Genomic DNA, 19,080 nt, shown 5'->3' on the forward strand with positions numbered 1-19,080 from the left:
AGACTTTTTATTTTATCAAATGTTCTACCATAATTCAGGTCAAAAAGTTGAAGGAAGTCCACTGTCACATACAGGCCCAGATATCTAATAGGTTTGAAAGGCAGAAATTTCCGCCCTTCCGGCAGCTCTATATCTGGTGCATTAAATAGAAGAATCCATTTTAGATTGATTGACCCTATAACCCCCCAATTCTGGAAACGCCTGGATTTCTCCGAATGCTCTCTGAATGTTTGATTTCTCTGGATTCAGGTACAAGATCAGATCGTCAGCAAACAATGTTATTTTGCTCATTTCTAATAGGGGGCTTGGATAAGTATGTTAGAACGGATTTTTATCACTAATGGCTCAATAAGAAGTGAGAACAGAAGGGGGGAGAGTGGGCATCCATGCCTAGTACCCCGCCTTATTACTACCTCTCCCGCCTCCTCTAAATTTATAATAATTTTTGCAATGGCTCCCCTATAAATTCTCTCCAGCATCTCGATCAGATGGCGTGAAAAGCCAAACTCTCCCAAAATAAAGAAGAGGGCCTGCCAATCCACCAGGTCAAACGCTTTTTCTGCATCCATCATTAAAATGGCTGCAGCCTCCTTACTAGCAGAAAAAAAGTCGATGGCTTGAATCAAATAAAAAGTATTCGCAGCCATAGATCTCCCAGGTAAAAACCCTGTTTGATCTGCACGCACCAAGTAATGCGCGCAGCCCGCAATTCTATTTGCCCAGATTTTCATGAGAGGCTTATAGTCTACATTTAGTAGACTTATTGGGCGATAAGAACTTGGATCGTTAGGGTCCTTATCCTCCTTAGAATTGAGATCACCACTGATTCCTTGAATCTGTCTGAAACCACCATTCCAGCCATAACTTGGTTATAAAGTGATACCAAGAATGGGGTGAGTTCCTTTAAAAACAGTTTATATACTTCAATAGGGATCCCATCATTGCCACTCGCCTTCCCGTTTGCCATTTTTTTAATGATTTCACTTAGTTCTGTAATTGTAATCGGTTCACTCAAAAGCATACAGTCCTCCTCGCTGACTTTAGGCAGGTGAACTGTCGTAAAATAATCCGCAAGAACTCGAGGGTCAACTGTCTGGACTTCCGCATATATCGTGCTGAAATGTGATATAAAAATTTCGACAATTCCGTCTTTAGCCTTCACCAGGCACCTAGTACTCGGATTTATAATTTGTGGAATAGACTGTTTGCTCTGTTGCGTTTTTGTGGACCAAGCTAAAAATTTCCCAATATGCTGGCTTTCCTCGTACGCTTTTTGACGAGCAGCTTTACTTCCAGCAATTTTCTCGAGCAGAAAAAACTTTTGAGCTCCTCCTTAGCCCTTAATAGTTCCTGCTGAAGTACCTCTTCCTCCAGTTCCACAGTTAACCTCCCCGAAAGTTCTCTCCTAGCCTGCTCCACCGCATCCTGGAATCCAGCAATCTTAGGTTTCCTTAACTTATAAAGATTAGCTCTGTATGCCACCACCGTCCCCTAAACGTGGCCTTAAAAGCCTCCCACACCATTAAACCTGGCGCCGTATTCATGTTTTCCTTGAAGAACCACCCTATAAAATCGCGGGTTTAACCAATCCATTTTTGATCTGATAACAGTGCTTTATCAAAATGCCACCTATTACTTTTTCTCCTGGGGGCAGGCAATTGTGATACTAACGATACCAATGAGTGATACGAAAATGGGTTAGAGAGAATCAAGGATTCCCCCCTTGTGAACCGATTACTTATTAAAAAGAAATCCAAACGGGATGCTGTTTTAAATCTCGCTGAGTGACACGTAAACTCAGTGACACCTGGATGATCTACCCTCCATGGATCCAATAAGGCGAAATCCTCTTTAATAATTTTTAAGAGCCTATCTGTTATAGGTTTTAATTGCTTTTTTCCCTTGTTGGAGGTATCCAAGCATAGGTCTTGTATTAAGTTAAAATCTCTCCCCATGATTATAAACCCCTGCGCACTTATCAGCAGGTCATATACCTGTTCCAGGGCCGCACAGCCATCGCCAATTGGACCATAATAATTAACCAGGACGACAGGTATTCCGCTAACTAAGACTTCTATCCACAACCACCTTGCTACCTCATCCCGAATCACCTTACCCACCTCCAAATCCACCTCCGAAGATAAAAGAATACCCACTCCTCGCACTGCCGCCTGGGCTGAGGCAAAGTACGCTTGGGCATATTTCTTCGGGAGAGTAAAGTTGGGGGAGTTAGATTTGAGATGCGTCTCCTGCAAGAAAATTACCTGAGGGGAGAAAGATTCCAGCCATTTTAACATTGCTCCTCTTTTTTGTGCGTTCAAGAAGCCATTCACATTACATGAAATTGCCTTCGACAATTGTGTCATCCCTTAGACCAACATAGCACTCTACAAAAAAGTCTATTATAGTCTCTCTTCCAACTATCTTCCATTTGTGCCAGCTCCCTCAATAAAGACAAGTAAAGCCCCTTGGTGACAGAGACAATGCCAAAATCCACTTGGCCTCCAAATTTAACCGTTGCTAAACAGCCCAAAATTCCTAGTCCGCCTGAAGTCTATACGCTAATTTTCTTTAATGCTACCTCCCTCTTCCACCTCCGCCCTACCCACCCCAAACTGTCTGTGGAGTGAGGTTACCATTCCCTCACCACCACAGCCTCCCTCCAACCACAAGGTGCCTTGACTTGCAACCCGGGAGCATGTCGTCCCCCCTTCACCTCTATAAAAAATAAACTTCAATTATATTAACCCCAGGATATTTAAAGTATATAACTTGCCGCAGGGAACCCTTAGCTTACTTTCGTAGTAACTAAAATCAGCATAGTAGGAACACAAAACAAACGTACTGGAGTACAGAAGCACTTCAATATTGCAATAAGTAGAAATTCTTAAGACAAAAATTCCAAATCAAAATATAATTTGTGAAAAAGTGCACACTTTTAGCCTAAATAATAAAATAATTAAAAAAAAACAACAAGAAGTGTGACATATAAAGTGCAATGTGCAAAGTGCAAAGTGCCATATAAAACCATCAGCTATAAGCTTACTGCATCAAATGCAATGATCAATAGTGCAAAAAATGCAATATACTACCTCAACACACATTGTGAAAAGGGGGTAGACTATATAAAGTGCCATGTAAAGTGCATTTTCAACTCATCTCCCCCCTCCCCCCCTTAAAGGAGAGTACAGTACAAAATGGCAATAAGCTCTGAGGAATCAGTTTACCAAAGATTTGTTAACAGTGTGTGAATGTATTACTACAAGTGTGAATACATTTAACTTTGCAGTATCCGTGGAAAGAGTGAGAGTAAGGCTGCATCGCAATAGCAGCATTCACATTGATAGTTACTGTTTCTGGGTGTCAAGTACTAGGGCACAGAGTTGGAGCAGGGATTCATTAAATTATACCTTTACACTGTTTACTAAAATAGATTGCATTTGTAAGTGCTGTTCTGAGCTGCACCAATTTGGATGTAGCAGAAGAGAAAGCGTCTGGCTGCATAGGCTTGCGCTGTGCTTGAGAAATCTGATGTTTTTAATACAAGCTCAAAAGGGGCGTTACATCCCGCCTCCTCCCTTTCCTGGCTTCTCATTGGCTCCTGTGCGTGCCACTTACCTTTCCTCCATTTCTATTGGCTGTTGCATATTTCCCTGCATTTGCCAATGCTTGTTCCTCGTCTGCTTCTCTTATCAGTTTCCTGCTGCCGAAATAGAGTTACCATCCGCTTTGGTGGAACTATATTTCCATAAAATTTTGCCTTCTACTCTTGCAGCATATTTAAACAACAATGTATCACCCAGATTAAGTGATTTGTATAAAATCACAGGATGTTGTTTGGCGCAGCAGAGACTCGAACCGGGATCCCCGGCCCTCCAATCAGCAGCTCTTGCCCCTGCACCACATCCTTTCCACTCCCATGTTTCCTGTCAGGGAGCTCTTTTCTTCTGCAGGAGAATGATTGATGAAAACAGTTTTTTATTCATTACATAGGCGAAACTGATGCATTGCCAATGCTTGTTCTTTTTTGTGCTCTCAGCACAAGTATTTCAATTTCCTTATCCTGCGTTTTGCAGTATGCCAGAGAAAGAATAGAGCCATACAGCAAGTTCTGTAATGCCACCGCTAATTTCTTCTGTGAAGTCATAATAACTGCAGAAAACTGCCATATTAATGTTTCAGGTGATACGGAAATTTCCATACCCTAAGTGCCTGACACCGCCTATTCCTAACACACCTGAATATTGTGACAAGCTTGCATTATTTTTACGAAGAAAATCACCTATAACTACAAAGGCATCAAGAAAATTCTACAGGGAACAGTGACAAGTCTATCCTTTACAGGAAGGTATGGATGGCCAAATTCTAGAAGATAGCCTTTGCTTTGTGTTCAGGATTTGAAGTAGGAAGACTGCGTTCAGGTCAGAAATCATGCTCAATCCAGATGTTTGTCCCACAGACATCCTGATAGGATTTCAAAGGTCATTGTGCTGGCCTTTACTTCCCTCTTGAAGCGTTCATTCTCAGAAGCACAGGTTCCTTCCAGATGGAAAATAGTCAGTGATGGAGCCCCTCTTGAAGAAGCTGAACGTGGCCCGTGGACATTAGAGCACTTTACATGAGCACCAGGTCTGATCCATATTTGTTTTAGGTACAGAGAGATTAACTGCCCAGAATCACAGGTTGTTCGTTATGGAAGTTCTTTTCATGGCATATTGTGGCACAATGTTGATGCCCATGGGCACTGTTATCATCTTTAGCAAATGCCTGCAAATGTCTGCAATACAAAAATAGATCCAGATCTAATCTTACTTCAATTGAGGCTAAAACCTTGAGTGGCATAGCTAGCCCTCTGGCTGCCCATGGCAGTCCCTGCATTGGCCGCCCTGCGGGGGCTGCATTGAAGAATGGGGTTGGGGTCTGCTGGCGAGAATCCTCTGTTTCGTTTGCTGCCCCGCGGCAGGCGATTGAAGAGCAGGGGGGATTGCCGCCCTGAGACGGCAGGTAAGAGCGGGGGGAGGCTGCCGCCCCCAAAACTTGCACCTCCCAAGGCACACCCTCCCCCTTGCCAAGCCACTGGGAACCATGGCACTTTCTGTCCAAGGTCCGGTGGGATGTCCCTTTATCATGAATCTGTCTACTTTGGTTGTAATAATTATGCTCCTTGACTTTTTGTGCAAAAGATTTTGTCCCATTCTTTTAATTGTGTTTAAGATTTATCACAGTAGAAGACACTATTATTCATGTTGTCCAGTAGAGAGATAGTAAACATGTTGTACTGTATTGCAAAAAAACTGAAGAAGGCATTGCTTTATTCATTAAAGCTCTATATAGCTGGACGTAATAGTTTCAAAGTTGAGTTCGACAAACTTTCAGAACAGCCACTGAATGTTCTAACCCTAGAGCTGACAAAGGGGAGTGAGGTCTTTGAAGTTTAGCAGTTTTCATGCCTGAAATTGATACGTAGCACAGGTGTTGGCTTGCGAATGCTTAAATGATTTGTTTCAATTATTAATTTCACTCAAAAGTAGTGCCTTTAGAAGACTGCTGGTAGAAAATTGGAACCAACAGCTGCCTTTGTGATTCTTTTTCAAGTTTTAAAAAGCTTTACTGAGGAATGAAATGTATACAAAATAGTAAATGAGATAAATGTGATACCAAGCGCAAACGATGAAATAAACATATGCAATAAGAATATACACACAAAGTCGTTTACTCATAATAAAGAGAAGCAAACACTCAAGAATAAAAACACAAAGAATAAGCTAATTTTGGCTATATTTTTCTTTTGGGGTGGGGTTGGGGGTATAATTATAAATGAGAAGTAGAAGTCAGTATACAATTGGTCAGTCAAAGATACAATAAAAAAGTAACATAAAAAGGATTACAACAATAAAATAGGAGAAGTTTACGGGAAAAAACTAAAAGAAAATGAATGAATGGATGGAAATTAGCAAGTGAATGTAAAAAAAAAAAAAAAGAGGTTTAAAAGTTGAAGTTTTGGAAGCAGGATTAATACTAGATAAGGTGCTAACTGTGTTTAAATATGTAGTGAGAGAATGCCAAATGAGGTCTCTATTGTGAGCTCCAAGGGGGGTGATTGTGCATCTAGCTGATGATAACAAACTGCATACCCCTATGCATAAGTAGAGATTCTGGATATATCTTTTCAATTATCTGTAATCTGTTGGTAGGCAATAGTGAGCAAAAGATCAAGCAGTTTTTTATCATAGTGAGAGTGATGACAACAATGGCTAGGGCGGTGGACCCAAGAGCTGTGGAACTGGGTTCGAGTCTCGGCAGGGACGCTCAACATTCTGTGATTCTGGGCAAATCACTTAATGGCTCCGTGCCAAACAAATCTGAATGTGTCTGTCTGTAACGTAACTGAGGCTCATTTAAAGTGCTCTAATACCTTTGGGTCTAGTTCGCGCTATATAAAACTCCACAAAAAAAAATGAATCATCTAAGTCGCCTAGAAAAATTGATATAATATTATATGGGATGGAGGTATGAAAAATATAATTGATTTGTCTCTAAACATCATGCCAAAAATGTAGGGTAATCAGGCAGGAAAACGTGTTTAATATCATTGTGTAAACTTTGAAGATGGCCAACAGGAAGCACCAGGATTGAGAGCGGAACAGGAAAGAGAAAGTGGGGTAAAGTTAAGTCGATTATAAATTAAATATAATGTTTGAGTTAGAGTAGCACTTCTAGATGTTTTGGGGAGTTTAAGCCATAATTTGTTTCAAAGGGAGGAGGGCCAGAGGCATCCTAAGTCGACTTCCCACAGGAGTTGTATGCGACATTTGGTCGAAAGGGAGGTGAAGCCATTAGGGATTTATACATAAGTAATGGTCTTGGTAATGTAGTTAACATCCGAAGTAATGGAGGAGGTGACAGAACTGCAGAAGTGTTATCAGGTAAAGTGATACAAATATCTAACAAAATGTTGATAAGATGGGAGAATTTGAGACAGAAGGAGGAAGGATAATGACATTTTTATTGAAATTGAGGAAAAGAAAGTGTATTATTATGAAGGAATGGAATAGATCTCCTACCCAGACTATGCCTTTCATTCTCCATGCTTTCCAAAAGATAGGTTATTACCTGGGGCGTCTGGTATTAAGGAGCGTATGGGGCGTTGCCCCGCCTACCAGCATCGGGGAAAACTAAAGGGAGAGAATGAACACCAATGGAGCAGTTTAAGGAAGTGCTCACTGCTTGGTGCTCTCCCGTGAAACTTGAAAGACAGTTAAACTATGTAAAATATATATATTTTTTTACTTACTTTGTCTCGAAGTGGAAGAGTCTTCCTGCGCAATGTGCGCATGTGCAAAGCTGGGCGAGAACTATTCCTCGCCCTCGAGGCACAAGTGAGAAGCGAGGAGGCGGGTGACATCAGCCTTGTGGGAGTGGCTGCATAAAGCGGCAATGCATGGATTTCAAATGGGGCGCTAATGAATTGGCCCATGGCGCGGTCAGTGGAGCACCATTCAGGGTAATGGGAAGGGGCAGGGCTGGCTCATAGTGCACTGAGTGCAGGGGGGGGGTGACAATTACAGCACTCCTTTCGCCTCCGTAAATTAGGCTTGCCAATTGGGTAAGTCCGAGGCGACCGGGAGTGGCTATGCATTTATTTTCAGTTTGGAAGGCAGCTCCTATTTCCTGGAGGAGTCACAGTTGCTGGAAAAAGAAAGGCGCCTGCAGCCGTGGTTTCAAACAACATGCGTGCAGGTAAGCCTTTTCCCTTTTTTGAACCCCAGGACTCGGCAGATATCTGCTTCCCGCATTGTATTTGGTGTGAGACGCCATTCTGCTCCGGAGTTTCGGTTACTTCCTGGAGACTTGTGGAATAAAGTTCCACACTGCAGGCTGCATATGCGTTGGCCTAAATAAACAAGCTAACTTCCCTCGGTACTGTGCGGTGCCCGGCAGCCCCCAGTCCTGGAGTGGGCCAGGTAATTTAAAAAAAATGCAGCACTTGTTGTTCAAGTATTTAGAGCGCCACTACCGCTAACAGATGCCCTAGATGAACAGTGCAATATGTAGCTTAGAGTTTTTTCTTTTCCTTATTCATTTGCAATTAATTTTAGCATCCCGCTTATTTCAGCGATGCTGATAGGATAGGACACCCTTGTCACCTAGCTCGCAAGCGCCTAATGCAACACTCAATATATGCATGTAGATGTGTATGTCCAAAACCTAGATGGTAAACAAGGGATAACTGTAGTATATGCCATACAAGAGTGGGGTGACTCTGGATCGTGCACAAAGTGGTGGGAAGAGGAGGTGGTGTAGTTTTCATTCTTATTAAGACCCAGGAGGTGATGGGGGGACTCATGCTCCTAATCTATTGTTAAAACTTTCAATGTGCAACATTTAAAAGGCACCACATTGCAGCCGCAGGTCATTCATAAAAAAAGTTGCTTATTTTGGCACTGGGGATGAACAGGTCGATGAAGGATAAAGAGCGGCCATCTTGAACTGGTACCGAGTACCGAATACTAAATACTAATACCGACCACATCGCAGGAACAGGTGGATGAAGGCTACAGAGGGGCCATCTTGAAATGGTACCGAGTACCGAATACTAAATACTATTACCGCACACGGAAGGGTCTGATACCCGAGAAAAAAAAAATGGATAAAAAACTTGAACCTTCAGGCCATCATGCCTTTACCATTCTTTACCCACCCGATCTCTCCAAAAATGCAGCAAAGAAATTCAAGCACAAGCTAATGGTAACCCACCCTGAGACTCTTATTTCAGACCCATACTTCTGCATCAGCTAAAGGCATATTATCCAACGACCTTATCTTCCACACAAGGAAACGTGCCCAGTGGAGAAACATCTTTCACTCATTGCTCCGAATCTCCAATGTTAAAAAAACCCAACATGCCTTTAAATTGTCATTAACAGCTTAAGTTTTTTGCCCAGCGAATGCCACAATCACCATCTACATCAACGGTAATATCCTTATACAAGCCTCCAACGCTAATCTAGATACCATAGGCAGGATCTTCCCTATTCTCAAGAAAGCAGTAAACAGCAAGAATAGCACACTCTCCGCATCTTACCATCTTCAGTTTCTAGATGACATCCCAATTCCACGACAAAACCCCATCGCAAATTTCTCCGAACTGACATCTCCTCACACCCCCAATGAGCCCTACCTCCCAGCCATGGCGGTCACAACTACAATCGGGTCCCATGGCCCAGGAGGGACTGGGCTGCATGCAGCTACCAACCATTTCACTACAGACACACCCATTGATTCCTACCCCCCAATCACATCAGTCGCTTCCACACCTGGATCCCCCGACCTAGAAGGGACAGGGTTAATCTTAACCACCAATCGAAGCATTGATGATTCATCATGGTTATCCCCGTCGAACATGAATAAAGCCACCAACCTGGACTCCACCCACGTAGTGTCTCTATCCCCACTCTCATCTAATTTAGATCACATAGATCCCCCAGACCCACCGTCTACCACGACATCTGATCCGACATTAACACCTTCAATTCTCATTCCACCATTCCGAACACAACATACAATGGCCAGTCCACACACCGACTTGGACCCCACGACAAATCTCCTTCAACTTACCACTCCGATCCCTAATGATGATATCCCCTTGCAACCTGAGAACCTGTTCACACATACAGACCCTACCTGCAGATCGCCCTCTATAAATGAACTTACACCTACACATACTACTAACCTTCCTAACTCCGTTTGGTTTGCACGATTCAATGAGTTAGCCTTAGACCTAGCCCATCTCAAGGCCGAGATGCATAACCTATCTACCATCACCAATGAACTTCTAAACGTGCACAGAGCCACCAATGCCATTGCGAACCAAATCAGTCTCCAAACTAGTAGATACTTCCCCAAGAATTCAAACCAAGAGAAAACTAGTCAGAGCAACCAAATCAGTCCACAAAGTAGTAGTTACATCCCCAAGATCTTAAACCCTGACAATAATACTCAAACTAACTTACCTTCCCCTCTTGGCCTAGGAGGACAAACGTTGATCAATCCGACAGCGACATAGATGACCTCCTCATATCTTATACCTTACCAATAGATAAAAGTACGTCACAATGTGGCACTATCCAATCCATTCAAACCAACCCCTTCAGAGGACCTACCCACAACAACAGATCCGTAAATAGAGATAATCTCACTAATATCAACATAGAGCAGACTACCCTAACCCATTCTATTAACAAGATGATGTGTGCTCTCATTAATTGCAGATCAGCTTGCAAACATGCACCCGACATATTCGACCTCATCCTAGAGAATGATTTAGACATTATCGTCCTCACCGAAATATGGTTAAACAGTTCCTCCTCTCCCATCCTTGATCTATTGGTTCCTCCTAGTCACGACCTAATCCACCTAGACAGAAACTTGGCGCCCGGAGGTGGGTTAGCCTACATTTATCGTAACACAATCTCAGTCAAGCAAGCAGACGCCATCGCTCTAACCTCCTGCGAATATCTATGTATCAATATCATTGATGATAAGCGCCTCGCCAGCAAGCTTCATTTATTGTACCAACCCCGAGGGATAATCTGACTTTCATTGACGAGTTAATGGAAGTAATTTCTTCAAATGTCAATTCACAAGTACCACACATTTTCCTGGGTGACTTTAATCACAACTGGAACACTGCAAACGATCATGGTGTAGGATGTCTTAAAGCGTTTCTGGCAGACCAGGACTTATCCCAATTCTGTGACAGCCCAACGCACGACAAGGGAGAGACACTGGACCTCATCATAGCTAAATCAAGCATCATCTCATTAGAATACATCACTCCTTGCGACTGGACTGGACTGACCATCACAGCATCTTCTTCTCCATCAATATCGAAGTAATTCCAAAAAGGAGTCAACCAACAAAAACAAAACAATGGAAAAGGAACTTACAGAATATCAACCCCATCACCCTGGTAAACCGATGCAACTCCGCCCTGACCCCCACAACGGGCATGGAGGACGTCCATGACCTCACAGCCCTTTACAATTCCACGATGCTTGAAATCTTGGATTCTACAGCACCCATCCAAGAAAAAAATGTTTCCGACCAAATTTCCAAACCGTGGTTCAATGACTCCCTGAACTCGGAGCGACGCAAACTAAGAGCATCTGAACGACTATGGAAATCAGCACCCACCGACGTTCACCTACATCAACTTAGAACGTTAAGGAACTCATACAACAGGAATATTTTAAAGGCCAAGGCAGACTTTTTTAGAACCCAGCTGAACCAAGTAATCAACCGTCCAAAAAAACTCTTCGAAATCGTCAAGCAACAAGCTCGCAACTCGGCTAACTCTACGGATCTAAACGACCTGGCTGCACCTTCTTGCGATAAGCTTGCTAACTTCTTCCATGAAAAGATAAAGGCCATTGAGCTCGACATCCAATCTAAGAAGGCCCTCCCACAACCTGTGGCTCAGGATCCTAAAGTTAATTCACAATTCAAGATCTTTTTCAGTTCTCCAGGGAAAGTCACAAAAAACAATGCCTCATGGAACACCTTCGAGCCAATCTCTGAACAAAAAATCTTCTGGCAATCAATCCCTCCAATCACTTCACTGACCCCCTTCCTCCTGCCCTATTCAAAATGATAAAGCATTTGACCCCACACAATATGGATTTAGGCCAGGTCATAGTACTGAATCTGCCTTGATCAAAGCAACGGAAGAAATTAGAGAGGCGGTGGACCAGGGAGGGAAAGCAGCGCTGATTCTGCTTGACCTGTCGGCAGCGTTCGACACCGTCCACCACTCTATTCTTCTGAATCGCCTAAAAACGTGCGGAATTGTCGGAAAAGCATGGGACCTCATTAGATCTTTTCTCACAGACAGAGAACAAGTGGTCACCTTGGGGGAGTTCCATTCTAGACCTTTTTCCACACCTTGTGGCGTCCCTCAGGGGTCTTCACTTAGCCCCACGCTATTCAATATTTATGTGAGTGCTCTGGCCCCTGTGATCAGCGCGTATGGATTTGGAATCACTTCCTACGCAGATGACACCCAAATCGTGTTCTCTCTGACACCTGAGGGCGAGCTAGACACGGTAAAGCGCCTACAGGACTGTATGCTAGCAGTGGGGAGCTGGATGGCGAAGAATTGCCTCAAACTAAACTCAGATAAAACAGAGGTTATTCTGTTCGGAAATGTTACTAATTTCTGGACCCCTGCCTGCTGGCCGGACTCTCTTGGCACGCTTCCAGTCCCGGTCGTCAAAGCAAAAAACCTTGGCATAATCCTGGACGACAAATTGACCTTTGACTCTCATATTAAAGAGGTGACGTCCAAAACCATGTATACCATTAGGATGCTGAGGAAAGTGCTACCCCTACTTCCATCGGACAGTAGACACACAGTGGTCAGGGGGCTGGTACTTGCCAGGCTGGATTATTGTAACGGTCTGTATTTAAATGCGCAAAGTAGAGCACTGAACAAGCTTCAGATTTTAGAGAATGCTGCTGTCCGCCTCCTCACGGGCGCCTCACGATTCGCCTCGGCGTCTGCAGGAAGAAAAACTCTGCATTGGTTACCAGTCAATAGCCGCATTCAGTTCAAGGCCTTGACCCTGACCTTTAAGGCTCTGCATGGCTTAGGCCCAGATTTCTTAAAGAATAGATTACACTGGTACGTGCCAGGCAGAAACCTACGCTCTAAAGAAGCAAATTTGGCGCAGGTCCCGCGAATTAGGAAAGCTCGCTGGGGAGGCAGAAGTTTTGTCTGCGGGGCCGCCAAGGCATGGAACGAACTTCCTTTGTACCTTAGGTCGGCAACGGATTTGCTGTCTTTTAGAAGGGAACTTAAGACTTGGCTGTTCCGTAATGAATAATTCTGATCTCCTCTTCCATCTGCCTTTGACTCAGCCTTCTTAGGATCTGCTAGACAGCGCCAGGACGCCTCCGGGTAATTGTCGCGCTATATAAAAACCAATAACATAACATAACATAAAAACATCCATCCTACCATTAAAGGCAAAAACTGTAAATGCCTCTCTGAAGCAAGGCTCCATACCAGACTGTCTTAAAATTGGGCAGGGTACGCCTATCCTAAAGAAATCAGACGCCATCCCATCAGATCTCAACAATTACCGCCTTATATCTAACATTCCCACCTTGGCGAAACTGCTGGAGTATTGTGTACAAATACAATTATGCAACCATATTGAGAACTACAACCTCCTAGACAATCACCAATCTGGTTTCCGTCAAGGTCACAGCACAGAATCTGCACTCAAACACATATTGGATGACATACTAAAAATGCTCGATCGCAATGAATCTTGCCTAATGATACTGCTTGACCTATCCGCCGCCTTAGACACGGTTAAACATGACAACCTACTATCCCTATTGGAAGGAAGGATGGGCCTCTCGGGCACAGTGTTACAATGGTTCTTCTCCTTCCTTAATAACAGGACACAAAGAATCAAGATGAAGAATGCACTCTCTCAACCATCCGTGGTTGACATAGGCGTTCCCCAGGGCTCAGCCCTATCACCTATTCTTTTCAACCTACTAATGGAAGCCCTAGCGAATGCATTAAAATCAGCGAATATCCTATATCACATGTATGCGGACGACACCCAACTATATTTGAAAATCTCCACTCCAGAAGACTTCATCTCCCTCAACGCTATTCTACAGAACACGCAAAGTTGGCTCACGAACAACCACGTCATGCTCAATACAAAAAAACAGAATTCATTCTCATCTCCCCAGCTAATCACACACCAAAGATAGAGCAATGGTTTAAACAGCTAACCGCCATTGACTGTGCTCCCCTCATCATTGATTCTGCGAAATCCTTGGGAGTCACCAAAGACAAACACCTGAATATGAAGTCGCACATCAGTAAGGCCTCCAAGGGAGCCAATCACCAGATGAGTTTACTAAGGAAACTTAAACCCTTCCTCCCTCAGAGCGACTTAAAAATGGCAGTGCAAGCCTTAGTGCTATCAAGATTAGACTATGGAAGCATCACTCTCTGCGGTCTCCCCAGATACAAGCTGGCTCCACTGAGGGCTTCACTTAACGCTGCAGCAAGATTGGTATCAGGATCGAAAAGAAATAGGCACATTTCTCCGACCGTGAAAACGCTGAACTGGCTGTCATATGAGGCAAGAATACAACTAAAGGTTGCCTGCATGACCCATAAAGCACTACATAACAACACACTCAGTTACCTAGCTCTAAAGCTAGAACGATCCAGAGAATGCAGACAATTATGAAGCGTGAGTTATTTACTTCTGAAACCACAATCCTTTCATAAAAATGGAACTGGTTGCAGAGCTTTTGCAGGGATCGCTCCAAAGATCTGGAACTCCTTACCTCCAGTGGTTCGGGGAATCTCCTCCTTCACCGCCTTCAAAAAAGAGGTAAAAATACTCCTAATGAACAAATTCACGTCCTAAGACCCGACCCTATGCTGGTATCGAGTCACCGATCCGATCCTCATATCACTGGCTACCTCGTGTGGATTGAAAGAGAATATTATAGATTTGTTTATTTCCACAATACTGACCTAAGGCTCAATAACTGTATAGACTGTAATATGATGTTGCCCTCTGGGATCATCATGTTTTCGTCCACTGGTCACCTATGTTATCTTATACCTTTTACCTCTTTTGTAAGTAATGAAGAATATCAAATGCGTGTATACTACCTCATTTCTTATGTCTTTATAACTGTATACTGTCAAGCTGGCCCTAGCACATGTTTTCATGTCGCTCTACTCAGTGTCAAAATCCCATGGGAAAGCCTTATGAGTGTTTTGATCAATTAACTTGCTTAATTCTAGGCTTGTGCACTTCTGTGCCTAGAAATTAAGTGCTATCTTTCCTGAGAGTATGAACATCCATCTATTTCGCTACATTATTTTCTCACAAGGTTTGCTATTGACTACAGAGAGTCGTGTCCAAAAGAGGACTGAATGTGTAAGAATATATGAAATGCTCAATTTATTTGTCATGTAGGTCAATAATGCACTAAGGCCTGGTTTTTGTGGTTGTAAGAAGTAGACAATAGTAATTCTTTCTTTATGTTTACTGAATAATTTATAATAATGTTTATGTCTGTCTTTGCAGGAGAATGGAGCTCTGTTGGCTCGCAAGCATTACTCACTATTCGGCTCCCTATAGTTTTGAGTTTCATCACATTTTCCTCGATTTTGGGATATCTTGTCTGCAAGAGGCCTCAGGAGCTCAGGTAACTTACATACATCAAACTTATCAGAGAAAAGGGTCAATGGATAAGGGGTACTAATGACAGTATGTGCAGTGGAAAGGCACCCAAAGGTAACTCAAAATACTGTAAGTGATGCAACCAGATTTTCATGTTATTCGAAAGGAGAAGAAGAGAGAGTGATTTATGAAAGTGTACGGCATGGTCGGTAAACTATAGTGTTCGTAGTGTTTAAACATATTTGCTTTTTATAATGTGCCAGATTGGTTACATAGATCAGTGGTGGAAGTGATTGGTGATAAATGATTTAAATACGATGACAGTATATCACGCATATTGACACAATTTTATTTATTACATATACTTCCAATTTCTGGAAGGATTCTTAAAGATTTTGCCCATTTTCAGGGGTGGCTCATTCGTAGAAATACAGGAGTAAGTCAGTAGAAAGACACTTTTTCGCGGAAAGATCTTCTGAAACAGACCCCCAGAGAACCTTAGATGTGCCTAGAAACACACAATATGATGCCAGATCTCAAAACGGAAATCACAACTCAATTTTCACCTTCTAACCAGCAACTGAGGGCCAGATTTACCAGCATTTGGGGCAACACAGCAATACAACTTGATGCTCTGCGTCAAATGGAGACTGCAGGAATGTGCCATATTTGCTAAGATATGGTGTATTCCCGCTCTTTCTCTGTGCTGGTGCACTGTGTGCAGCCTTGTGCCAATGCACCATTGCACCAGAGGCATTTTCCTCTTTCTATGTGGCTGCATAACGCAGCACTCGTAGAAAGAGGAAATAACTTTAGTTATTTTCTAACGCCATACATTGTGTAGTATCTTGGTATAGTGTTGTTCTTGCCATTCACTGCTCCACCAGTGGAACACTGTGGAGATGATGTAATGTGGAATGTTCATCTAAGAATTACACAGTTGGAGAAGGGCTGAGCGCCTTGCTGGCTGCTCCTGGTGGGGCTGATTACAACTAATCTACTGCTGAATACTACTGAATCTACATCTTGTAACCAACCTGAATAAACCTATCTTAAACTACATTCTGGGTGGAAAGTGTTTTTTCCATCTTTAACTCATCTCTCCTGACTCGCTGCAACACGTTTGGATTTTCCATGTTTTGACCTGAGGACTCCAGAGCCATTAGTGTCCAATGAGACAGTGGACACATGTTATGTTGCAGTCATGCTACCTTTATTTTACAATCAACTCTGCTTTTATGGGTTTACTGCTTACTTATCATTTGTATTTCATGTAGCTACAGTTCTGCTGCTTCCACAGTGCGATTATTGGATGATATGTTTACAGGTCTAAGAGATGAGTCATGGGATCCTACCCTTATATATGGGTTTTTCCACAGTTATTCCACCTCAAATCTTGAATCAGTTTTAGTTTCAGGTTCAGCATTCTCCTATTCCTCTACCCCACACGGGGTGCACAGTGTGGCACCTGTTTCCATTACTACTGTTTTCAAACAGTGGGTTATAGTCCCATTTTCCTTCTTAACATGACTTGTCACTGTTGTCTTCACTTACCATGTCTGGTATGTATGTCAGTCCCATATCCACGCCTCGATGGATGTCTTGTGTGTAAGCCGCCCTGCGCCTCACGTTTGTCCTGTGTGTAAGCCGTCGCGTACCTCACGTTTGTCCTGTGTGTAAGTCGCCCCGCGCCTCACGTTTGGGCTGTGTGTAAGCCGTCCCGCGCCTCACGTTTGTCCTGTGTGTAAGCTGCCCTGCGCCTCACGTTATATGGTATGTATAAGTCGCCCTGCGCTTCATTTGTTCTTTTGTGTGTAAGTCGCACTGTGCCTCACGCGTTTCTTTGTGTAAGTCGCCCTGCGCTTCATTTGTTTCTTTTATGTAAGTCGCCCTGCGCTATATCTTTATTTACACTGGGTGCTATGTTCTTTCTCTACGTATTGTTCCTGTTTTAGTACATTGTTTTACCCAGGGCTGTTAACATTTTATTATCTTTATTTCTATTACAGGGAAGCATGAGTAATCTTTTGTATTTCTCTTCTTCTCTGTCATCTTGTTTCTTCCCGATGTGGATCGCTCTCTCGCACGCTCACCTGGCCAGTTGGTGTGCAGAGAGTACTCATTGATGGTTTATTTTTCTTTTCTTTATTTCTTTTTCTCATTTATAGAAAGGAGGATGGGAAACAAGTTATTTCATCTGTTTCTTTATCTGTTTCTTTAAGACCTTTGCTTGTTTTCTCTTTTTCTACCTCCGCTCTTTTCTCGCTCTCTCGCACGCTCACCTGGCCAGTTGGTGTGCAGAGAGTACTCATTGATGGTTTCTTTTTCTTTTCTTTATTTCTTTTTCTCATTTATAGAAAGGAGGATGGGAAACAAGTTATTTCATCTGTTTCTTTATCTGTTTTTTTAAGACCTTTGCTTGTTTTCTCTTTTTCTACCTCCGCTCTTTCCTCTCTTGTACTTTCCTCTCGATTTTGTTCTTTTGAGCTCTATATCTAATTCTTTATTTCTCTGTTTTGTTTTCCTTCTGGAAGAAAGGAGGATATGTAGTATTTTGGTATAGTATTGTTCTTGCCATTCACTGCTCCACCAGTGGAACACTGTGGAGATGATGTAATGTGGAATGTTCATCTAAGAATTACACAGTTGGAGAAGGGCTGAGCGCCTTGCTGGCTGCTCCTGGTGGGGCTGATTACAACTAATCTACTGCTGAATACTACTGAATCTGCATCTTGTAACCAACTTGAATAAACCTATCTTAAACTACATTCTGGATGTGGACCTGATTACTACACATTGTTTAGGTGATGTGCTGTCAGAGAAGGCACAAACAGATGTCTCCGTTTTTTTTGTTACCAAAGTGAATAGTTAAGACATATTTGCTCCATCATTTAGCACAAGCATAAAAAAACTAAGTATAGCAAAGTACAGCATTTGCGTCATTTTTGTACTAGTACAACATTTGCAGAAGTGATCAATCAAGATTTTTTATTGATTTCGGTCCCAGATCTGATAAAACAAAATAATACATTACAAGGTCACAGAATAAATAACTCTTTCAAACAAGATGCGGCGGTGACCCTAAAATACAAGATTCATACAATGTCTATAATATCACCAAATATCTTTCATTTGGTCAAATTCATTCATATGAAATTGTTTCAATTATAGTATAAAAAGTGCATAGCATGAAAAAAATCCATAAAAATTTATAAAAACTGAAAAATGTAAACATTTTGTAGTACACACTTTCATTTGGCAGATTGTATAAAAATCTATGTGCTTTTTGTACAGCAAAAATCATCTTATGTATGAATGATGGCTTTAGAAACTTAACTCATTGCAAGTATGACTCTGGATAAAAGAACATTACATGGTGTAAGTCCTGGATTCCCTGTGAATTTAGAGGTAATAATCTTTAATTTCTGTTAATACTGTCTCAGGCCCCAGTCACACTCCTTAGTGGCAACATTTGAAGTCTGATAAGTAAAAACAGATGGAGAACTTTGTGCTCTATGTTCCAACTCAAATAGGGCTCCATTCGTTTATAGTGCATGAGGTTTAAACGCATTCATCTCTGACCTGGCGAGAGCACAGGGCCATATATAATTCCATGCTTAACTTGGGACTTGAGCTCTTAAGAAAAGCTTTAAACTCCAGTGCAGACATAGCCCACAGTGTGTCTTTCTTTAAACAGATCTAGGTGGGTGATGCGCTCTGATCACAATGCTCAATGAATATTTCTCTCCAGAGTAGCTTTCTTAAGGAGCCCTTCGCCGACTGTAGTAAACGGTATGCCCAGAGGATGACGGACATCAAGCCTGTACGTGCTGGATAGACCCACTTT

General features: G+C 42.5%; 1 protein-coding gene across 1 annotated transcript in view; it reads left to right on the forward strand.

Moving 5' to 3' along the window:
• Positions 1–15,262, forward strand: part of LOC146801704 (cell surface glycoprotein CD200 receptor 1-like) — a 268,966-nt gene extending 253,704 nt beyond the window's left edge. The window contains exon 4 of the mRNA XM_085623711.1: positions 15,138–15,262. Coding sequence (XP_085479837.1) covers positions 15,138–15,262 — 125 coding nt within the window. The remainder of the gene's footprint in view (positions 1–15,137) is intronic.
• Positions 15,263–19,080: the final 3,818 nt, after the last annotated feature.

The sequence above is a fragment of the Triturus cristatus genome, chromosome 8 (assembly GCF_964204655.1).
Source record: "Triturus cristatus chromosome 8, aTriCri1.1, whole genome shotgun sequence".
Classification (NCBI taxonomy): Eukaryota; Metazoa; Chordata; class Amphibia; order Caudata; family Salamandridae; genus Triturus; species Triturus cristatus.